Genomic DNA, 24,599 nt, shown 5'->3' on the forward strand with positions numbered 1-24,599 from the left:
TAGCATAACACAAACAACCAGCCCCAACAACCTTACGCTTGCCATAGGAAGTCCTGATTGTGGAGATCACATAATACTGATCTCTCTCTCTCTCTCTCTCTCTCTCTCTCTCTCTCTCTCTCTCTCTCACACACACACACACACACACACACTGTCTCATAACAACATGGAGCACAGCCACCCCACTTTTACTTTCTAAGTAAAGTACCATAACATTTTGCCCCATAACTTTTCTTTATAGGAGGGCTGGTTACTTATTTCTGTTAAAAAACCCGAAAGGATAAATTTTGGAACTCCCACTCAGTGGCACCACTGGAAGCCGCCATGGGTTCTATGGTGCCCACGGGTGCTGCGTTGGTGACCCCTGTTCTATAAGCGTGACTCATAGAAGGACTGCGTTCACAGGTAACAAAGGGTAAAGCCGGTCATACTATTTTAGCAGTGCTATCCTATACATGTCTGCTCAGAAGTAATGGGGCTCAACTGCAAACTCATTCAGGCTTACTTAGGTCAATGCATGTATAGAATTTCATTGCAAGTGTAGTAGCACTGATTTGAGCATATTCTGGGTTACTTTTTCAGCTTCAGGAATGTTTTTATAAGGAAGTGAATAAATATATGTTCAAATCACTTAGGTTGTTATGTCTGCCTTAACTTGTAATGCCCAAATGTGAGGGGGGGGGGAACCCTATTTATCTATGATCTATTTATCTATGTCTCATCCACACACACCCTAAAAAACTTTGCAATGAATTTTTTTATATCTGCCAAGATACCAAGCTCTTTATTTAATTTTAATTACCTCTCTCCAGTGAGAACTCATGGCAAGCAACAAATCCCATTAAAAAAAACCAGTTTAAATAATCAAAACCAGCACTTGCCCCCCCCCCCCCTTATTTGAGTATTCTTTACAACTTGGTGCAAAATGTCTCTTCCACATTCAGAGATGCACTAGTCAATAAAAGCATCCTGCATTCTGCACACATGGGGACGTTCCTGGCTCTCACAGAAAAGTCCCTCACCTTCAGCCTGAAAAATCACTGCAAAGTACGAAGGAAGCACAATCACACCATCACATTTGCTGCATGTGTGACATGTTCTTGCCTGCCACTGCAAATTTCCACTCCTCCTACCCACACAGTTGTTCCACGCACACTATGTTCTTGCCTGACACCACATATATCCACTCCCCTTAACCACAGACTACTGAAACAACTATACAATATTTTTTTAAAAAGCAATACTGCACATTAGCTATTTCCAACTTCATATTTTGTAATGGAAAAAAGTAACTAGATGCCTATGATTATACAATGGTGGCAACAGCCACCATTGATTTTGCCTACTGGAATGATGACTGGCTAGACCGTCCATACTTTGCCATGTTAAAAAGTGGCAGCCCTCTCTTCCGTCCAAGATACCTAAATATGTGAACAGGGAAGTTGCACACCCTTACATTGTACAGTGGTACCTCGGGTTAAGTACTTAATTCATTCCGGAGGTCCGTTCTTAACCTGAAACTGTTCTCAACCTGAAGCACCACTTTTTGCTGCCGTGCCGCCGGAGCATGATTTCTGTTCTCATCCTGAAGCAAAGTTCTTAACCTGAAGCACTATTTCTGGGTTAGTGGATTTTGTAACCTGAAGCATATGTAACCTGAAGCGTATGTAACCTGAAGCATATGTAACCCGAGGTACCACTGTATCATAAATGTTGTTCAGAGTACTGGCTGCTGTAATGGGGTAGCTATCACGCCACATATTTCATGAGAGAGAGAGAGAGAGAGAGAGAGAGAGTTGTAAAAAGCTGTGATTTCCCATATTCTGTTCCTTTACTGAGCCGCGCCTTTGCTCTGCCCTGTGTTCCAGTTCTGCCACAACTAGCCAAATTTCTAAAAATGAATTCTGGAACCGAAGTCTGTGTGGTTTGCTGCACGTTTCAGTTCACTCGGACTTACTCATTTGCTGTCTATTGTTCCCAGAGGGCAGGCCTATAACCAGTAGGTGGAAACTGCAGGGAAGTAGATTTTAACTAAACATTAGGAAAAGTTCCCTAGTGGAAAGAGGAATCTGATTGCCTGGGGAGGTGTCAGGACTCTCACTTGCTGGAGGCATTTAAGCAGTGGCGTAGCATGGGTTGTCAGCACCCAGGGCAAGGCAAGTAATTTGCGCCCCCTAACCCGTGCATTTTAGCAGGGGGCAGAGAGCCCCCCCAGATGTTGCGCCCGGTGCACGCTACGCCACTGCATTTAAGCACCCCCCACGCTACGCCACTGCATTTAAGCAGAGGCTGGATGGCTGTCTTTCATCCATCCAAGGGGAAGGCCTGTAGCTCAGGGCTAGAGCATCTGCTTTGCATGCAGACGGCCCCAAGTTCAGAACCCAACACCTTGAGGTAGGGCCAGGAGAGACTTCTGCCTGGTGATCCACTGTTCTTCATAGTGAGATAGATATCATGGTCTGATTCAGCTTCCCATATCTCTAGGTCTGCTGCAGTTCAGGGGTGGCTTGCCACACAGCCCTTCAAATAAAATGTTTCTGGACTCCAGCTCCCATCAGCCCCAGCCAGCATGGCCGATGGTCAGTGATTATGGGAGTTGGAGTCCTACAGTGTTTGGAAAGCACAGATTTGACATCGCTGCTGTAGTTGCATCCTGCATTGCAGATCCCTAATTGAGCTGGTGAGTGTGTTGGACTACAGAACCTTGAAGGTCTTTCCCAATGCTGCGATTCTTTGATTTGAATTTCTTCCCGTCTCTAAATCACATCAGTGTGTTTGTGCATATTAATAATAAACACTGCGAGGAAGCAGTATCATTGTGGTTTTGTCTGATTCCTTTTGTGTAGTGTCTTAACTGATGCACACATAGACTTCTGTGCATTGGAAAATAACCTTTATATGACCATTCTGTGATCACATCAAGATCGCTTGTTTTGTGGTGGTGCTTCAGTGAGTACAAACACTTCAGTAATTTGTGTGTGGGAAGAATATATGAATGAACTGAAAGCTGCTGCAATGCTATGTGTGATCCGCATAACATTCAGAAATACTCCTTCCCTGGGAAAAAAAAGGAGAATTCCTGATACTTCCCCTTTGGAAACAACAACAGTAAGAAGTAATTCAGAATTTTTTGGAAGCGTCCTTAATTAAAACGCCTGCTTTCCAGAGCTTTCTAATTACAGTGCTTTGATTTGGAAACAGATGACAGCTTTCCCTACCTCCCCCAAGAACTGAAGGCAATTTGGAAGAGGGTTTGCTGTTTCATCCTGCTTGCACCTATGGTAAATGGGCTTTGCAGGTTTTTTTTTATTTAAACCATTTCTAAAACCTGCAGTACCTCTTTGATCAGGACTAGCAATGGGACGAACTAGATGAAATATGTGAGCACAGAATGCCTCCTTCGAAGAACTTCCAAGTCTCTTATAGACTAAGTGTCTCCAACTGTCTGTACATACCAAAATTACATCACTCTTGCAGTGGAGATCCTGCTATATAAGAGGTGCATTATAAAAGCACTGTCTTCGCCCAATGGCCTCCAGGACTTAGAATTCTTAGGTGTTCTCCTGCATTAAGCAGCCACCAGCAGCGAACCACATAAGGGATGCTACATATTTGTTTTCTCCTTAACCCTCTATGTTTCTCCCAGGTCCATTTCCTAGCTGTGAATCTGCTTTGAGAAACTATGAGTGATTTAGGCGAGGTGAAGAAAAAAACTGCATTGCACACCGCAGTACTCTAGCAAAATGTGTACTTGGGAAGCATGCTTCTAACAATGAGCTTTACAACCCCAAAGCTATTGTTTTGGCAGCGCACTGATAGTCCTTTGATGGATGGGCCCAATAGTTGTGTGCATTGTGCTTACTCAGAATTTGCAAACACAAACCGAGTGTTATTTTTTTAAAAGCAGAGATAACTCAGAGGGAGAGGGAGAGAGAGAGAGAGAGAGAGAGAGAGAGAGAGAGAGAGAGCGAAAAAGAAAAAGAGAGAGACTTGGCAGAGAAAGCCTTTTTTGGGTTATACTGAAAGAGCCGATCAGAATTGTAGAAACAGAGATGATATGCAATGCTTCCTGGTCCCTCGTACGTGTTTGTGGCTCTCCTCTCCACCGTTCAGAACAGACTGCTTAGAGGATATTTCTGATTGCAAGCTGGACAATGCAGCAATCAGGCTGGAGAAGCCACCTGGAAGTTTTGCTTGAGATGCTTTCTAACGGGGCTTCGGATCCCTGGGAGAATCATGCCTGCCTTTAAGCGATGTGGAGGAGGACTCCAGTTTCTTCTGCGGGGCCTGTCAGGAAGGGAGGGGGGGGCAAAAAACGGCAGCCGGCTCCGTAGATTCAAGCCTGTGCATGCTCCTCTTCTATTTCTTGTAAAAGCCTTGCTGTTTTGCTTGAGGATTTCCACGTACTCCTGGAGAGCTTATCGGAATGGATTGTCTGTGCATTGTCACTACTAAGGTAGGAACTGGAAAATGTTGCCGTTTGCTTGTCTTTCATTCCCTGCCTGTGATTAAACAGACGGAAGATGTTCTCAGGCTCAGGTTGCAAGATGAAGTGATAACTAAGCCTGGCTTCAGCCGGTATTCAATTCCCCTGACATGACTGTTAAGCTCTATCTATGTTCTGATATACCTCCTTTCTAAACAATGTATTAATTGCCTTTAACCAGAAAGAGGCCTGCATAGTGTGTGTGTGTGTGTGTGTCTTTGTGTGTTTTAATCTTAGATTTTGCTTGCATCTATTAATAACTCAGGTACTAGAGGACATGCAGAAAAAATAGCCTCTATGCACACATCACAGCAGATTTTAATGAAAATGAGTTAGCTGTGGTTCACCAGTTGTTGCTTTTTGAAACTCTGAGCATTTCATACACTTTCGCTTCTTTTGCCTTAAAAGCCAATCATGTGAAGTTTTGATAAGGACAGGGTTTCTGATTGGAGAATCCAAGTTTTCATAAGGTTAGTCATGATGGCACAGTGGACCCTCCATATTTAAAGGCAGTTTACCTCTGGGGCACAAAGCAACACTCAGTTTGCAAGCCTCCTGGAGGGATCTGGCTGGCTGTTCTTGGCAGCAGAATGTTAGTCTAAAGATGGACATTTGGCCTAACCTGGGCTCTTCTTGATCTTTCTAATATGTTGTAAACCACTCTGGGATGAAGGGTGGAATATAAATTAAGTTATTATTAATAATAATATATGCATGTTAAATAGGACATTAACCTCTCTCTGTGTGTGCAAAAAATATTTCATATGGTTCATTGCAATCATGCTTATGTCAGACCCAGGCTCCTTTTTAAGTTGGAGGTAAAGCAAGGCAAGGCAAAGGAGAAGGAGAAGCTAGCTGAAGGAGAAGTTGGTATGCAGTCATGCTAATGAATAGAATCATAGAACTGTAGAGTTGGAAGGGACCCTGAGGGTCATCTAGTCCAACCCCCTGCAATGCAGGAATCTCAATGAGCAGAGTCCCCCAAAGAGAAGAGTGATGCGACCTGACCTGGAACATTTTGCAAGGGACCATGAGTAGCATCTCATCCTTTCTGCTGTTGTTTCCCCTGTGTTAAATGGTAGATTGTAAACTCATTGGAGCCTGTTCCTTTGTACTCTAGAGCACTGTGCACACTGATTACGTAATACGAACATAGAAAGCTTCCTTAACTGGATCAAACTACTAGTCCATCTAGCTCAATGCTGTCCGCACTGGGTGATTAGTGGCTTTCCAGGGTTTCACACAGGAGACATTCCCAGGAGCCCTGCCTCTGGAGATACCAGGAACTGATCCTGGCCCCTTCTATGCAGACGATGGACCATTTTGCTACAGCTCTTCCCCAGTCATCATCACGTAATCTGTCCTTACCTTTCGTTGGCTGCCAGTGGGTGATGATGCACAAGCCGCATCCTTGCTGGATACCCCATGTTCAGAACACACAAGAGCCCCAAATCCCACCAACCTGCAAGTCGCTTCCTTTGTTCCAGCCCCTATAGCCAGGATACTAAGATGGGGGCATGCATGAGGAGTTGGAGTAGCTTGTGCAACCAGAGTTCTGCTTGCCGTTCTACCCATAGCACTAGTAAAGGTAAAGGGACCCTGACCATTAGGTCCAGTCGTTGTCTGACTCTGGGGTTGCGGCGCTCATCTCGCTTTATTGGCCGAGGGAGCCGGCGTACCGCTTCCGGGTCATGTGGCCAGCATGACTAAGCCGCTTCTGGCGAACCAGAGCAGCGCACGGAAACGCCATTTACCTTCCTGCTGGAGTGGTACCTATTTATCTACTTGCACTTTGTGCTTTCGAACTGCTAGGTTGGCAGGAGCAGGGACTGAGAAACGGGAGCTCACCCCGTCGCGGGGATTCGAACCACCGACCTTCTGATCGGCAAGCCCTAGGCTCTGTGGTTTAACCCACAGCGCCACCCGCGTCCCCCTAGCACTACACAGCGCCAAAGAGGCAAGTCTTCTTCAAAGCTGAGTAGTGGCTAATCTCTTTTGCAGTGGGAGCTGCTGCAGAGAAGAAGGAAGAACACACACACACCCAAACTCAGCAAGCAAAGCTGTGGCTGGGTGTGCTGCTTTAGTTATCAGATTATATAATGTACCTTTTTGCAAATTTCAGAAATGGAAGGAGTGCAGTGACATTGGTCTCTAAATAGTATGATGGTGCAATTGCTGCCGCCTTTAAGTGATAGACGTAAAGCAGGGAAGGCAAGATTCCAAGAAAGGGATGGTGGCATGATAATAATTGAAAAGCTGGCCCCATGTTGCAGGTCTCCAGTATTGGAAAGGCAGAAGACTGTTGTACTTGGTCACTTGCTGAGGTATGCACAAACCCACAAGAATTTTCTTACATTTGCCACTTTGTTGCCGCAGAAGAGGGGACACAAGTCTTGTCAATAAACTCTTGTGGGAGGTAAATTATGGAGAGTTAGCGTCCTCTACTGTTTGTGTACTTTGTTGATTGTGTCTCATTTGTGTGTGGGCTGGTCATTCCCTTCCCCTCCATTTGCAGTCCTGCATCTTCACTGATTCAGAGAGAGGTGTAGTTACAGGTAAGTAGCAGTGTTGGTCTGCCGTAGTCGAAACAAAATAAAAAAAAAATCCTTCCAGTAGCACCTAAGAGACCAACTAAGTTTGTTATTATTTCAGTGTATCTGAAGAAGTGTGCATGCACACGAAAGCTCATACCAATAACAAACTTAGTTGGTCTCTAAGGTGCTACTGGAAGGAATTTTTTAAAAATTTTGTTCAGCGAGAGGTGGTGTAGCACAGTGGCTAAGAGACTGGGCTCCAGATCAGGAAGTCTATGGTTTGAATATCACCTCTGCCATAAACTCACTATTTATTTGTTTATTTATTTATTTTATTTAAGATATTCATACACCACCTCTGGGTGCAAAAAAGTTCCCTCAAGGTGACTCCCGTAAAGCTCTAGTATAGAATACAGGACCCGTGCCCGTCCTGGCTGATTAGAGCGTGTCCAGACGAGGTGCGGGGCCCCCTGGGGGATATCATCAATCTGTCCCTTGGCACCGGGACATTCCCAGGGGAACTGAAGGAGGCAGTGGTGCGCCCGCTCTTAAAGAAAACATCATTAGATCCCTTAGATCTATCCAATTACCGCCCGGTTTCTAATCTTCCATTCCTGGGTAAGGTGATTGAGAGAGCGGTTGCTGAACAGCTTGGTAGGTTTCTGGATGAAACATCAGCTCTGGATCCATTCCAGTCCGGCTTCCGCGCTGGTCATGGGACCGAGACGGCTCTGGTCGCCCTAACAGATGATCTCCGCAGGCAGCTGGATCGAGGCGGGTCGGGGTTGCTGATTCTTCTAGACCTGTCAGCAGCCTTCGACATGGTCGATCACGAACTCCTGGACCACCGCCTTGCCGACGTGGGGATCCAGGGCACAGTCCTTCAATGGCTGCGCTCGTTTCTCTCTGGTCGGGGACAGAGGGTGGCGCTTGGGGGGGAATTGTCACCCCGCCACTCCTTGGTGTGTGGTGTGCCCCAGGGTGCAATACTCTCCCCGATGCTTTTTAACATCTTTATGCGCCCCCTCGCCCAGCTTGTCCGGAGTTTTGGGCTGGGCTGCCATCAGTATGCTGATGACACCCAACTCTATCTGTTGATGGACGGCCATCCGGACTCGGCCCCAGACACACTGATCAGATGCTTGGAGGCTGTGGCTGGATGGTTACGTGGGAGCCGGTTGAAGTTAAATCCTTCGAAGACAGAGGTCCTCTGGCTGGGACGGGACGACATGGGACTGAGGGGGCAACTCCCATCTCTGCAATTAGTGCCAGCACCGTCCGTTAAGAGTTTGGGTGTAATCTTCGATACCTCCCTCTCCATGGAGGCGCAGATTGCAGCTATAACAAAGGCGGCATTTTTTCATCTCCGCCAAGCTAAGCAGTTGGCTCCTTACCTCTCTCGCCCTGACCTAGCCACTGTGATCCACGCGACGGTCACCTCCAGACTGGATTATTGTAACTCGCTCTACGTGGGGCTGCCCTTGAGACTGACCCAGAAACTCCAGCTGGTGCAAAATGCCACAGCGAGACTCCTTACGGGGTCTTCGCTTAGAGATCACATTCATCCAGTGCTATACCAGCTGCACTGGCTCCCGGTGGAGTACAGGATCAGATTTAAGGTGCTGGTTTTAACCTTCAAAGCCCTACACGGCCTAGGGCCTTCGTACCTACGGGACCGCCTCTCCTGGTATGCCCCACAGAGGAACTTACGATCTTCAAATAAAAACACCTTGAAGGTCCCAAGCCACAGAGAGGTTAGGCTGGCCTCAACTAGAGCCAGGGCTTTTTCGGCTGCGGCTCCAACCTGGTGGAACGCTCTGTCACAAGAGACAAGGGCCCTGCAGGATTTGACATCTTTCCGCAGGGCCTGCAAGACAGAGCTGTTCCACCTGGCCTTTGGTCAGGGCGCAGCCTGACTCCCTCCTTTGGCAATCTTTACAAAACTTTAGTTTATGGTTGCCATCAATTTTGATTTTAATTCATTTTTATAATGTTTTATAATGTTGTACTGTTTTAGTGTTGTTAGCCGCCCTGAGCCCAGCTTCGGCTGGGGAGGGCGGGATATAAATAAAAATTATTATTATTATTATTATTATTATTATTATTATTATTATTGCAAATAAAAAAAGAATTAATAAGCCAGAACACAACACAGTGGTACCTCGGGTTAAGAACTTAATTTGTTCCGGAGCTGCATTCTTAACCTGAAACTGTTCTTTACCTGAGGTACCACTTTAGCTAATGGGGCCTCCCGCTGCCGCCACACGATTTCCGTTCTCATCCTGAGGTAAAGTTCTCAACCCGATGTACCACTTCTGGGTTAGTGGAGTCTGTAACCTGAAGTGTCTGTAACCCGAGGTACCACTTTAAAGCAAAGATTGAGTCCAAAATTAACACAAATTTAACCAAAGCAAGCTTTAGTAGTTTGTTAAGGGTGCTGAGGGTTGTTAAGAGAGACCCACCAATTCCCTTAACTGAGCTACAGTTCCCAGAATGGTTTTACAATCAATCCCTTCTGCTAGGGTTTTCCAGGATTTCTAGTTTTGTAAGGGCAAAAGGAGGTCTCCTAATACCCCTCAGCATCCTAAAAAACCTACAGTTCCCAGGATTCCTTGGGTTCTTATTTATTTCACCAGTTTATATGCTGCTTGCACTGTAAGCTCTAAGCAGTGTGCAGCAAGACTAAAAAGACACAGTAAATATAAAATTAGTTAAAACTAATCAAAAAATCAGAAATATTACCTGCTGCAATAAGATCTTCATTGGCGCTGCAAGTTCTACAGTGGTTTCAACATGAAAATCCTTGTAAAGTGCTTTGAGCACTTGAAAGCCCTACACAGTGGTACCTCGGGTTAAGAACTTAATTTGTTCTGGAGGTCCGTTCTTAACCCGAAACTGTTCTTAACCTGAGGTACCACTTTAGCTAATGGGGCCTCCTGCTGCCACCACCACACAATTTCTGTTCTCATCCTGAAGCAAGGTTCATAACCCAAGGTACTATTTCTGTGTTAGTTGAGTCTGTAACCTGAAGCGTCTGTAACCTGAAGTGTCTGTAACCCGAGGTACCACTGTACAGATATTAAGAATAATTGCTTTGTTACTTTAATGAGAAGCGACTCGCCGAGTAGGGTGGAGCTGCTAGGCTACCTTCCCAGCAGGTGGGGTGCTGTTGTTCCAACATCTGAAGGGCACTTGGTTGGTTGTGCTGAGCTGGGTGGACCAATGGCATGACTCAACATAAGGCAGCTTTCTGACTGATAGTGACAGACCTATCCTCCATATGTATGAAAAGCTAAGGGCCCAAGGTGGCACAATATTATTCATGCAATTGGCAATTGCATGAAAGATTTTTTTAAAAGTAGATTGCAAGTGGGGGCCCCAATCTGCATTGCCTCCACTCCAAGGTGTTGGATAGGGGGATTTAACCCTGCAATCCAAATGCAAATGGGGAGGGAGGGACTGTACCTGTTACCTGCAATGGGGGGGAAAGCTCACATTGAAGCCAATGAGCGCTCCCTATCCTGTACAGTGCCTTTAGTAGGTTCAGGGGACCTGATCAGGGCTAAAGGATGAAGGACCACTTACTCCTGTGTAAGGTCTCCTGTGCCTGCAATTTACTTTGAAAAATATATCCACAAAGCTGTTAATTGCACGAATGGCAATCATGTCTAGTTTGGCCCAATCTGGTGGCCACCACCACACTTTTGGAGCGGTGAATTCCCCATGTCAGTTATGCAATTAGGAATCTGTGCCCTGAACTTACTGCCAAAGTGTCAGAAGGATGAAAGTTCAGAACTAGTAACTGGCAAGGTTTGACCAAACTGCGGGAGGCAGTGGAGGACAGAGGTGCCTGGCGTTCTCTGGTCCATGGGGTCACGAAGAGTCGGACACGACTGAACGACGAAACAACAACAACTGGCAAGGCACTTAGGGAGCAATCCCATAGCAAGCTCTGCTTGGATGAGTGGGTTAGGATCCAGGGGTTCTCCAGCTGAGCCAAGAGTTTCTCAGCGCAGATGGGCTATGCTGGCTTGCCTTTGGACGACCCAACTGGATGTGCCGAGACTGCTGCATCTCAAGCCTGCATAAGCCCCGGAAAGGGTGTGTTCTTGGGGAACCAGAGAAGGGGAACTTAGGCTGGATCATATGCCCATTCAGTTTGGTCATGTGACCTGGCAACCTAGTGTAAGTTAAGCTGCCCCAAAGGGTGGTGTAACTCAAACGCTATTCATTGGCTCAGCCAGCAGTAGCCCCGCTGCTGAACCAAATTTGGATCTGGTGTAACTTTATATCAGTTGAGCTTAGGCTGGCTGGCTTTATCCCAAATTCTTGTACATAGGATTGCTTCCCAAGTTTTAAAAATCTTGTTGGCACCTGTCTGTTTTGGGAGACAATGGAAGGATGCATCCTTGGGGATGAAGTCAAACCGCTGGACAGTTACAACACCTGCAATGGAGAGACATGTTTATTGCAGTTGGGGCAGATGAAGGTGTCTTGCTGTTACAGTTACCAAAGAGGTCATTGGGACAGCTCCATTGTGGCTGCCTCCAGCGTTGGAGGTAGTACGCCTCTGAATACCCATCACTGAGTCTCACAAGTGGGGGGAGGACTATTGTGCTCATGTTCTGCTTGCGGGATCTGATTGCTTGCTGTGAGAACTGAGGACTGGACTGGACTGCCCATGGGATGAGGGAGCAATTTGATCCAGTTTTGCACATAAAGACAAACCAAAACCCAGCCATCTTTTGAAGTTCAGCCTCCTCTGAATTTTGCAATGCAGTTCTCCAGCCAAGTAATGTGTGCAAGAATGCATATACAGAGGTAAAGTAACCACAGAAATGCTGAAATTGGTGACGATAACATTTAAAAATGCATTACTTTAGGGGAAGCTGGTTTGTAACAATGTCCGTATTAGGCTGTAAATATGTGCACATTAGGAGAAATTCATATTAAATGCCGGTGAATTTTTGCAAGGACTTCTTCATTTAATTGTAAACTTAAGTGGAAATGTGTGGAACTGAATGTATGATTGGAAAAATGAGGAAAGGAGAGAAATCTAAATTGACAGATTTGCTGGATGGCTCTTTAGCCTCATCTAACAGGGCTCTTCTCCTATTCTTATGGCACTTGGGAGAATTGAGTTCAGCGTTAGAATATACAATGCAGATATTACACAGCTGTATATGGCTGTACCTAGCATATGTTGGGGAGAATGTGGCAGTTCCTGTGTCACTGGAGCAACCCACTGGAGCAGTCTTAACATGAGTATGGGATGTCAGTACTTGTACCCATTAATTATGCATTCAGCTCAGAGGTCAATCAGTAAACAACTGCTATGGGCATGTGAGAGTAAATCCAGATTCCTCTGAAGATGATGATGGTGGTAGCGGCAGCAAAATGTTCAGGTTCAAGTCATTCTGTGCAGTGGAATTCATCTTTGCAATATAAATGAAGTAAGTGCTCCATTTTTGCATTGATGTACTTTCTAGAACCTTAAAATTCATGCTCAGGAGCCGCAGATGCTCTTCGCCTGGAGCATCTGAGATTGAGATCAACGTCCTTTGCGTCAGAGAAGTAAGCAACATCTGTTATATTTGCAAATGTTGGATGTATGTGTACTAGGCTGGACCTGAATTCTATAAAGCTCTGAAGTAAGTGACGTGCGCTGCTCATTCACCCCCCCTGAACTTTGTACAAATAAATTAGCGTTGGGTATTGCAGCTAAGATTTAGCTGTTTCCAGTTGTATTTAAAGTGTGTATGTGTGTGGTTAGTTTAGTTTAGTTTATTAACTGCATTTATTGCTGCAGTTTAGACTTTAGGGGAAGAGCAATAAGAGAAAAGGGATTCCTTAGGTTGAGTTCTATCCGTGCAAGTAAATTATTGATTATTGCATCTTCATTATTTATATAGCACAGAAAATGTTGATACTAAGCTCTGCGTGCAAAACCAGCCATGCTGGAAAACTCACAATCTACTTGATGTGAGCCAAGGAGCAAAAGAAATGGTGGAACAATCATGTGACAAAGGAATTTAAAATATTTAGCATTCATATGGAACAGGGAACATGACGTAGTGCCTTTTAGAGGTCGTTGGACTCCACTTCCCATCAGCCCCAGCCATCACGACAAATGGTCGGAGGTGATGGGAGTGGCAGTCCAGCATTTGGAGGCCACCACATTGGCTACCCTGATATAGAACTTCCTAATGTTCAAAGCATCACATGCATAATCTATCTTTATATACTGCCGTCAGTGTTCATGCCATTCTACAAAGTATGACAGGTCCCTGTTCCAAGGGCCTGAAAGTCTAAAATAGACACAACACAGGAAGGGAAGGGGAGGAGGCATGGGCAGGCAGCAGGGGAATGTGTTGTTGTAGTTTTAATTCCACCTACTTTGCTAAGTTGTGTATTTATTACCTGCCCTTCACCCAAAGTTCTCAGAGTGAGTTAAAGCAGTAAAACACGGTGTTAAAGCACAGATTAGTGCCAGGACTGAGCAAGCTATTTAGGCTCGTGCAAGAGGCTTGCACTAGCCCAATGGGAAAATTTGCTTCCCATTTCACCCACCCAGGGCACTTCTGAACAGACTCCCAAATACCACTTAGGCTACTGTTCTGTACACAGGACTACAGATGACATCTTTCAGTGCAGATAATAGCAGTGTGTGTCTGTCTGTCTGTCTGTCTGTCTGTGTGTGTGTGTTACATGGCACTAAGCACTGTCAAGCACAGAAATAAGGTGAGTCCTAAAAACATAGAGTGTTGAGAGCCAGGGTAAAAAAAGTTACAGATAGGTAGCCGTGTTGGTCTGCCATAGTCAAAACAAAAAAATTCCTTCCAGTAGCACCTTAAAGACCAACTAAGTTAGTTCTTGGTATGAGCTTTCGTGTGCATGCACACTTCTTCAGATACACTGAAACAGAAGTTTCCAGACCCTTCTATATAGTGAGAAGGTGGGGAGGGGTAAAAAAAGTGCATCTTCAGCATTCTGCAGAAGCTGTATAATGAAGGTTCCAGATGTACCTTTGTGGAGGGGGAGTCCCATAGTTTAGGGGCTGCAAAAGAGAATGTCCTCTACTGGGCCGCCACCCCTGGGGCTCCAAAGGTGGTGGAATGGACCAAGAGGACCCCCTCTGCTGATCTCAGCACCCGAGGTTCTGTAGGGAAGGAGGCAGTCTTTCAGATATTTGGGGCCTGGGTCATTTAGGGCTTTGAACACTAGTGGGAGGACTTTGAATTGAGCCCAGAAACAAACTGGCAACCAGTGCCGCTGTTTTAAAAGAGGGCTTGTTCTATGGGATCTAAATGGAACCCCAGCCAGTAATCTGGCTGCTGCGTTTTGACCAACTGAAGTTGGTCAAGGTCAGCCCTACGTAGAGCGCATTGCACCAATCCAATCTGGAAGCTAACAGAATACAGAGTACATGGGGTTGTACCTACTTTGGATCAGAGTGATGATTCGAAGCTGGAGCTTATATGTGGAAGGGCTGTAGTCAGGTCTGGTACCAGATTATGAGAGGCCCCCAGCAAGGTATTCTCTGAGCTACCCAACTGAGTGAGGTGTTGTGGGATGGCAGGGACGTCCGGGCTTTCAGGATGAGGATGACCCAGAGAAGAGCACCATCAGCTACTGAGGGGCCTCAGGACTCAAGTCAGGAGACCTCAGCGCTCCTGTGGAACATGAGAATGCTCCAGATGGGCAGGTGGGACTAGGGCCAGCAGATGAGCAGGAAGACAGCATGGAATATATAACTGAAGTGGGCACCATACTCTTTCTCCCAAAAGCCTCTGGATTCAAACACAATGTTTGTACTTTGGTGGGCAGCAGATGCATTTCTGTGTCTGTTTGAAGGGGGAATATGGCTACTCAGTTTTTCCTTTCAGCAATGGGGCATTAAAATGGAAATAAAAATCCTGACTTCTCCCAGTGTGCGCCCTTCTAGAGCTTGTGGACCCTGGTTTATAAATCATGGTAAGAGCACATGCATTGCACACAAATACAAAGGGGGGAAAAACAACACAGCACAGTATATCTGGAAGAGACCTAAATCAGATAAGGAGAGTACTTTTATACCAAAACAAGAGCTGCAAGTCCCGTAAGGTTTCCATTTTGGGGAAGTTCTGCAACATCCATGTCAAGAATTCCTGAGAGTTGAACCCTTTCAGTTTATTATCCCAGTTCGCAAATTCAAGGAAGTACTTGGGTCTTAGTCTTAAGTGCAGTTGCTGCTGACATGCTATCTGCCCTTTTCCAAACGATTTCACCGGCTTCCAATTTGATCCCTGAACCCGACATGTTTTAGCACGTTAACACCGAAGTCCTCAAACAAGCCTACATGCAATATCTGCAGATTAATTAAAAGGAGTCTGTTTCCTTCATAAAGTTTTTCGATTTTTAATGAGTTGTCCTCATCAAATGAAGGAGATGAGAGTGAGGAGTTCAAAATTCAATTAGAAAAAGGACCACCGTGATAAGAGAGTTAAATCAGGCAGAAGGTTCGCAATTACACGTGAGCAATCCCATTAGGGCTCAGAGTACACATGCAAGGCCAGTGCCTCAGCTGCTATATGTTGGCATAGCTCTATGAAGCTGTGGGAGCTTTGCTCATTTCCACAGTAGTATAGATAATATTGCACTGGAGAACATAAACAGTATTTAGTATCGTATATCATCTCCATTCCTTAGCAGCAAAAGATGTCCAAGTGCAGTCAAAATACATCTTCTGACTTCCTCTATTCTGAAACAGCAAATAATTGTTTTTGGAATGACCATATGTTTTCCATGTAGAAGGTCTCAAGTTCTGTCCTGACATCTCCTGGTATAGGGTTGGTAAAGATCCCTGTCTGAAACCTGGAAAGCCCTTGCCAGTCAGTGCAGAGTAGATAAAACAATGTTCTCAGTGTTGGGATACTGCCAGGGAGACAAAGGCCATCTCCATGCCCCACGCTGTCTCCGGATGATCCATCGATCTCTGGTAGAAACGCAGTATCAGTCAATTAGCGACACAAAGCTTCAGAAATAGCTTTCCACATTCCAGAGCTCGTGCACGCTCTATCAGCAGAGTTTGCACAAGGAAAGATGCACTCAGGAGAGCATATTTACAAGTTTATTCAGCGTTGGTCAGAACAAAGAAAAAACATGACTGCCTGCTTCGATGTCTCAGGCACACAGAGAGAAACGAAAGCAATACACAAAACATAAACTTCCTGTGAACAGGAAATACACAGGCTGTGACACAACAACCTGCTCCCTTTTTAAGGTGGAACAGAAATATCCTAACACTCAGTCCATATAATGCAGCTTTCTAGGTTTAGCCTTATAGTACCTTAAAGACCATTTGATTTATTATGGCATTAGCTTTTGTGAGCTAGAGTCCACTTCATCAGATGCTTGGTGGTTACCTACTTCATCATTTGACAAAACCTGGTGCCTTTCATGATGACAATTTACAGAATGGACTCTAGTCTATGAAAACTTGTGCTCTTTTACACCTACATGCACCTTAAAGACTAATTCAAGGTGTGAAAAGACTTTGTTTTGTTTCTGTGGCAACAGACTAGCAAGACTACCTTTCTAAAAATTGCCTCCATCGTGAGATCCTTGTGGCCAGCTTATCATTGATGCACCAGAAACCTACATGGATTCATGCTGTGTGTATTGAATGATAAATGCAGAGTAAACACGGATTCTTATGGCCACATATTCTTCAGAAAATTGATGGGGGCAATACATTCATGGTAGAAATGTAGAAATGTACATGTGTTGTTGAATTGTTCAAAAAGCTGCCAGTCATGACATGATATGATGCAGGCACCTGGAATAACCCTAGTATCTGAGCATAACATAAATTGCAATCCTATTCATGCTTCTTTGGGGGTAATTGAGCTCAGTGGGGCATACTTCTAAGAAAGAATGTACAAGAGAGGTTTTTTGGGGGGGAAGGGTGTGTGTAAAATTGAATGTAATCTGCACAGTTATTGCTTAAAGCATACAGCATGATGGTTCAATCCACTGGGGGAAATCAATTATCTGTAGCCTCTGAGCACTTCAGGACATGACTCTCACCAAATCTCCTCTCCTCTTAATTTTCATGCCATAGTACTTGGGCTGCTGTTCAGAACATGTTCCTAGGACCACCACTGCCTTTCATGGTTGTTGTTCAACTGTTGTTAATGACCATATTCAATAAATATAGCATGTATTGCTATGTTCTTACTCTGCACTGGATAGAGGTTCCCAATTAGCTAAGTACTGCAACCCCCTTGTTTTTCAAGTCAAGCCACGGACCCCCTACTTTTGAAATTTTTGATATCTCTATGGTAGTTTTTGCTATATGAATGGTGCCACAGACCACTAATTGGGAACTACTGAGGTAGAGTATTTCACTCTGGGTCCCATGGCTACCCCATGTCTATCCCCCTTCCATCATGTACGCACTGAACATACCATTTTGGCTTCCTTGACTTCAACATCTGATATGAAGTGGACCCCCTGCAACCACAGTCACTGAGACAACCACTGTTTGTCTGCCATTGTCACCACATCCAGGACCATGGACAGCTCTCATTGCTGTTCCTCATGTTGCCACCAAGTCTTAGGGTGGAGCCGCACAACACATTGAAGTCCATGATTCCAACCCACCCCCAGCTAATTCTGGAGCTTGAAGTAGAAGGTTTTCCTGTTGTGGCATCCAGAATGTGCAACTAAATGCCCCAACAAATTTGGTTGTCTGCATTCACTTTACAGCCAGGCCATTTCTGTCTTAAGATGCTTCTTTTATGACCTGCTTTTAATTTATCTGCTGTGGAGGATTTCCCTTGTTTTAGCCTTGACTCTGTTCAGTATTCATTTTAATGTTTTAACTGCTGCTTTTGTGTGAGGTGTGGGTTTGCTTTGTATTTCTTAATTAAAACTATTGTTTTAATGCCCCCCCCCCAAAAAGAAACTTTGTTAGGTAATACTCCCTGGAGTATTTCTGATAGAATATAAGTACAGGAATAAATGGCTAAGTCTGGCATTTTCTGCTAAAAGTCATTCCCCCAAAGGAGCTTCCCCCTTAACCATCTAGCAGAAAAGATACCGTATTGTTCCGTGAATAAGACGGCCCCCTATTTTTTTGTGCCCTGAAGTAAGAAATCAATATTTTAAATACTCAAAATTGCTAAAATTGTTCAGGTTTCTTGGGGAATTCGCCCAAATTCGCCGCCGCTGAAGGAGGCAGGCAGGCAGGCAGGCAAGGCAGGGTGGATAGGCAAGTGAGTGATTGACAGTTAGCAAAAGGTAGCGGGACGAACAGCTAAAGCACTGGACAGTATTTTTACACGTATAAGACAACCCCCGTGTATAAGATGAGCCCCTATTTTGGACTAAAAAGCTAAGCAAAAAACATTGTCTTGTACGCGAAAAAATACGGTACATGTACGCATATTTTTTCCCTAGTGCTGTCAAAGCAGCTGGCGGTTGGTTGGGGAAATGGTATGAAATGAAAAGCTTAAGAAATTCCTCTCACTCAGTACTAGTCTTTCAGATTACAGCCTCAGCAGCTGCACACACACACACACACACAACCCAGAAGAACCGTGGAATGACCCTAGGTACTTCAGTCTCATATACGCACTTTTGCACCTGAGCCATAAATTGTGGCACACTGTCAAAAACCAGAGCTATGTCTCTGACTCGCCTTTCTCCTTTTGTTTAGTAAAACTGCCATGTGTCCCAATGATAGTCTTCAGTTCTCCAGCCCAGTCATTGGGGGACCTCTCCTGTCACTATCTAGTTCTGCTCCTAGAACTGTTAAGAGTTCACACCTATCGACTCAAAATTCACAGTGAAATTGTTCTAAAGCAGTGGGGAGTGGGTTGTCAAGTGCCCCATGAAGCGTTTGCACACAAATTAGACATCAGGAGAGAGGGAGGGATAGTAGAAGATAAATTAAGTCAGTCCTCCAAGGCCAAAATGGTGGTAAAAATCTAGATAGTTAAACCCCATGACTAATTCCTTCTTGAAGAAACTGTAGCATGTAAACAGCATAGAAATTAAGAAATCAGTGTGGAGCTTAGTGTGAGACTAAATTCAGCATTTGTGATGTACAAGTATGCCCAGAAGAAAATATAGAGAATCTACTCTGCTCTTTTAATACTTAACACCACTGTTTGCATCACTTTTTCTGTTTACACCAGAGATGGCAAGTGTGATATATTACAAACAAGGCAGCACTGAATATTCTCCAGCTTAAAAGTTCACATGAAGCTAGCATATTTGATGCAGCCAAATTACTTAAGGTAAAAGTACTCAATTGTTCAACCATTGTTTATTTTATTTTTTTTATAATAATTTTTATTAAGGTTTTCCAAATTAAAACAAATTAAAACAAATTAAATCCAATTTATAAACTTTTTGCCAATAACCAGGACTTCCCCTCCCTACCCCCTCTTGTGTTCCAAATCTTCCAAATAAGCAATTAAATTCAACAAATTCTTATCCCCAAATTACACTCATCATCAGTAACCCAATTTATCCAAATTCCCATCCCCTAAGATCGATCTATTCCCTTCCACGAGTTCCCCCCTTTCAAACATAGTACAGATGGAAATAAAATAAATATGAGTAGTGATTTTACAACCTTTGGATTCCAACTTTCCCTCCCCTCTTTCCCCTTTGCGTTTCACCTAACCCTCTACTTCTAATATCTTCCTGGAGTTCCCACATTACACTATGCCCACGTCCCTCTGGTTCTTTGCCAGTCTTTAATTACGAGTGTCCAATCATAGAAGGAGTCTATCAAAAAAGGGGCCCATTTCTTCTATCCAGGTTTTTATATCCAGGAGTAAAAACTCCAATTTTGTTTCCATATGCTTGTCAAACCTGGATATCCCAAATGTTCCCTCTCCCAGTTCTGTCCAGTTCTTGTTGTTTCCTTAGTCTTGTCAATCATTCTCCTCCTTTTTGTTTCTCTGTTCTCCCACAGAAATGTTCTTTTTCCAAAAGTTCTAGTGTCTCTGCAGAGGCTTGTTATTCAGGAGCAAAGCATTGCATCATGTTCCTTTCATTTTTCAACAAATAGTTCCATTGTTTCCTGTAGTGTGTAAACCTCTGTAGACAAAATAATGTTCCATTCCTGCAGTTTCCCAGGAGATTATAAGTTCCATTCAACTGTTCAAGTTTCCTGTCAAAAACACATGCAATATCCCTCAGCTCCTCTAGATGGATTACAGTAACAAAGTTCCCTTCCAGAATCACATCCACCAGTCCAAGTAACTTGTTAGTCCATATTTAAAGCAGTTTATGTTCAATTTGTAACAAATGTAACCGGCAAAGTCCTCATAACAAAGTCTCTATTTTAGTCTTCCTTTTTGACAGCTCTTTGACAGCTGTCAAAACCTCCATTGCTCTTCTCCAGGCAGTTTCACGAATCGCTCCAGGGATTCCGGGGGGGGGGGGTTGCTTTTTTAAACCAATTCCACTTTTCTCCTCCAGCTCAATCTTATAATTTTCCCTCGCGAAGTTGCTAATTCGGCAAAATAAGGTTACACTCGATCTTAGTTGTCCAGTCCTTTGTTTTGGCTCTTCTACAATTTAGGGGTGGGCTGACTTCCTTTTTTCCGCCTCCCCCGTTCGCTCCAAATTTTAAAAATTTATCCCTTTTTTTTTTAGTCCATATTCCAATTACTCACGGGTTCTTCTTTAGATCCAAATTTTCAATAGAAGAAGTCAGCGCTCTCCGCCAGATGGCATGCGGCTGCGCTCGGCAGGGATAGCAGAGAACTCAAAGCACCACGCTTCTCCCCGGCACCCGATCTGTAGCCTTTAAAAAGGCTCCTTCACGAGTCGGGAGGGCGCTAACGGTGCCAGCCGAGTCTCCATGTCCACGGCCTCCTCTGGCCGTGGTTTTTAAGGGTCCCCGCATCGCCGGTGCGGTAGGACCCAGCCCCTGCCAAGCAGGCTCCCTCCGGAGCTCGGAGGGAGTCCGCCATTCGGCGATGGCGCCGACCCGGAAGTCCCAATTGTTCAACCATTGTTTAAAGGTCATTCAGTCATTTTTCTCCCTCTCTGGCTGCTTCATCTGTTTGGTGCCATTTTCTTCCTTCTTTGCTCTCATTGCATTTAGCTTCATTTGCCCACACTTCTGTTAAATCCCATTGGCTGTGGTGACTCACATGACACCATTACATACTTTATGTGAGAAGCCAAGTTACAGGGAACCAGGCAGAGGGCCTTCTCGGTAGTGGCATCCGCCCTGTGGAACGCACTCCCACCAGATGTCAAAGAGAAAAACAAATACCAGACTTTTAGAAGACATCTCAAGGCAGCCCTGTTTAGGGAAGCTTTTAATGTTCAACAGACCACTGTATTTTAATACTTTGTTGGAAGCCGCCCTGAGTGGCTGGGTATAAATAAATTATTATTATTAAGCGATGCAGCTGACGGAATCAACTAGGTTATGAGGCAGTGAGGGCAAATGAGGCCATCAGCAGTGAGAGTAAAATGAGGGAAAACAGCACCAAGAAGAAGAAGCATCAAACAATACTAATTTGTTCAAAAGTATCAAACAATACGTATTTGTACTGTGGATCAGTGAAGCTGGGAGGGTTTTTTTTTTTTTTTGCAGACACTGCTTTGAGATGAAACAAAAAAAGGCAGTTTGGCTTAACTCCAATTTCACACTTTTCCTTAACAATCTTTACATTTTGGTACAATTGTAACAGTTAGGTTTATGGAACTTACGGCTCAACTCTTACAACAAAAGTTCCAAAATGATTTACAACAAGATTTTTTAAAAACAAACCAACAAACGCAGAAATAAACTACATAAGCATATTAAAAACTTAGTCAAAGTAAGCCATTTGGTGCTGCCCAAATGGCTACTAAATAAATGTAAAGGTTTCCTAGTGCTGAAACAATGACAAAGTTGGCCCCTGGCAGGCCTCTTTGGGGTGAACCATCCATGGATGGGGAACTACTACAGAAAAGGCCCGTTCTCTCATTGCCTTCATCCACATCTCCACTGGAAGTGGCAGACAGAGAGAAGCCTCCTCAGATTAGGATCTCTACATCTGGGCAGTGGCCCTTAAGGTATAGTTCATTAATTTAGCCAGCTAATTTGCTACTTTGGGAGCTTGCAAAATATGAATACAGACTTTTGAAACCATTTATGTGTTTTCCAGGGATATTTTTTTTTGTCAAGAAACCTCATGAAAATCATGAGGTTTTCTTGTCATGAGGTTTTCTTGTCAAGAAACCTCATGAAAATCATGCTTGGCAGGGGGTTGGAGTCGATGGCCCTTGTGGTCTCTTCCAACTCTATGATTCTATGATTCTATGTGCATTGCCTATACATATTGCAAGTGGAACAGGTTGTAATTATATCTTGTCAAAAGCCTCCTTTTCCTGCTCTTCTTTATTCCTTTAAAAATATGGTAATTGCCCCTTTCCCCCTTGTAGTTAATTTCAAATTTCTGGAAGAATTAAGCCTGTTAAATCTCATCATTCTTCCCCCCCCCCCCACCCTGTTGGTCTCTATGGTAGCAGCAAGAATAGAATTACTTTGATCTCCATTTCTAAGTGGCATCTCGTTCCTTCCAAGCATTGACCTTGTTTAGTGCGAATGAAATTTCCGATAAAACTCCATTAACTTATCATTCGTTGATCTCAGAGAGACGTCTTTAGGGGAGCAGCTTTAGCTCTGAAAGACAAAAGCTGATTTGTTTTAGAAAATCAATGAAAAGCGCCATAAACTAAGGGAGAAAATATGCAATTAACTGCTCGGTCAGACCCCATTAGGGCTTTAATACTGCTTAGCATTGGAGTGCTGCATCTTACAGGTTGGAAAATGAGAAAGCAGCACATGAAAACTCAGAGGTCTGCTCCTGCATTTAAAAGGATCCGACCGCCATCATTGGTGTGCAGAGTGAAGGGTGTTTGTGTCTCCAGTTTCACATAACATAGTGTGGCAGGATGCAGCCAGGCTTTCTAGCGCATGATGATGTGGTCCTTTAAACTTCACGCAACTCCAGAGTAGGGTGGCCAGATTGTAAAATGGGTTGCATTGCAAGCTTATTTGCTGTACACTGCTTTGATTTTAAATACATACATACATACATACATACATACATACATACATGTTGTTGTTTAGTCGTTTAGTCGTGTCTGACTCTTCGTGACCCCGTGGACCAGAGCACTCCAGGCACTCCTGTCTTCCACTGCCTCCCGCAGTTTGGTCAAACTCATGTTTGTGGCTTCGAGAACACTGTCCAACCATCTCGTCCTCTGTCGTCCCCTTCTCCTTGTGCCCTCCATCTTTCCCAACATCAGGGTCTTTTCCAGGGAGTCTTCTCTTCTCATGAGGCGGCCAAAGTATTGGAGCCTCAGCTTCATGATCTGTCCTTCCAGTGAGCACTCAGGGCTGATTTCCTTCAATATGGATGCGTTTGATCTTCTTGCAGTCCTTGGGACTCTCAAGAGTCTCCTCCAGCACCATAATTCAAAAGCATCAATCCCCTTCATGGATCACTGCCTTGTCATGGCGAAGGGGCTTGAATAACTCAGAGAAGCTATGAGCTATGCCGTGCAGGGCCACCCAAGATGGACAGGTCATAGTGGAGAGTTTTGACCAAACGTGATCCACCTGGAGCAAGCCACTCCAGTATCCCTGCCAAGAAAACTCCATGGACAAAGACAAAAGACATACATACATACATACATACATACATACATACATACATACAAGCTCTTATCCCATTAAATCTGTCACTGAATTGACAAAACTACCCAATACACAATTTCAAACACAATATGAAAACTGAAGCAAAGCCATTTTTCAAAATCCACCTTTTCTTTCAGTGCAGTTCTCCTGCCAAGTAATGTGTTCAGAAATTAATATTTTAGGGTAATGTGTGCATTTAAAAACCATGATAAATGTGCATATTGGGCAAAATTGCATAAGATATTATGAGAAAGTCTCATTAAAATGCTGATGAGTTTTCATGACTTTTTTTTTTAAAATGCAAAATAATGTGGAAATGCAGAGAACTTTTCAGGTTCCTTTGTCTATCGTCTCCCCTGCCTGTTTTGGGTTCACATCTGGGGCATTGTTGTCTTTAGCAAGCATGGGGAGAAGTGAAGCCAAAGACTAGGAGCAGGTGGGAAGCAGAATGGATTCCCAATTCAGCGATGAATTTAAAGGTACAGGGGAATCTCCAAGTTTCAGCCTGACAAACCTAGTGGCCACCTTTAAATCCAGCAAATTATGGAGCATCCATTCAAAATGATTACAGTGGTACCTCGGGTTAAGAACTTAATTCGTTCCGGAGGTCTGTTCTTAACCTGAAACTGTTCTTAACCTGAGGTACCACTGAAGTTCTCACCCTGGGCCAGCAGGGGGATACTGTAGATAGTTATGCAAATAAGGGATGGAAAGTGACGTTCAGTGATTGGATAGTTTTAGAAAATTGTTACAGTTACGTTGTACTTGAGCTCTATATAAGCAGGCTGGCTGAACCCTTCAGTTCAGTTCTGTTCTGGCCTGTGAATAAACAAGAGCTGTTTGAAGAATCGCTGTGTCGTCTGATATGTTCACC

General features: G+C 44.2%; 1 protein-coding gene across 19 annotated transcripts in view; it reads left to right on the forward strand.

The window, feature by feature from the left end:
* Positions 1-24,599, forward strand: part of DLG2 (discs large MAGUK scaffold protein 2) — a 902,142-nt gene that overhangs the window by 164,121 nt on the left and 713,422 nt on the right. For 2 of the 19 annotated variants that reach the window (XM_083736244.1, XM_083736245.1), the window contains exon 1: positions 4,015-4,456. The exons of 13 other annotated variants lie outside the window; for them this stretch is intronic. In XM_083736244.1, the coding sequence (XP_083592370.1) occupies positions 4,427-4,456 (30 nt within the window). In that variant the 5' untranslated portion in view covers positions 4,015-4,426. Of the gene's footprint in view, positions 1-4,014; positions 4,457-24,599 lie in introns of those variants that run through there. 4 more of the 19 variants (XM_083736256.1, XM_083736257.1, XM_083736254.1 and 1 more) reach the window with 3 other exon arrangements.

This window comes from Podarcis gaigeae, assembly GCF_964106915.1.
Source record: "Podarcis gaigeae genome assembly, chromosome: 4".
Classification (NCBI taxonomy): domain Eukaryota; kingdom Metazoa; phylum Chordata; class Lepidosauria; order Squamata; family Lacertidae; genus Podarcis; species Podarcis gaigeae.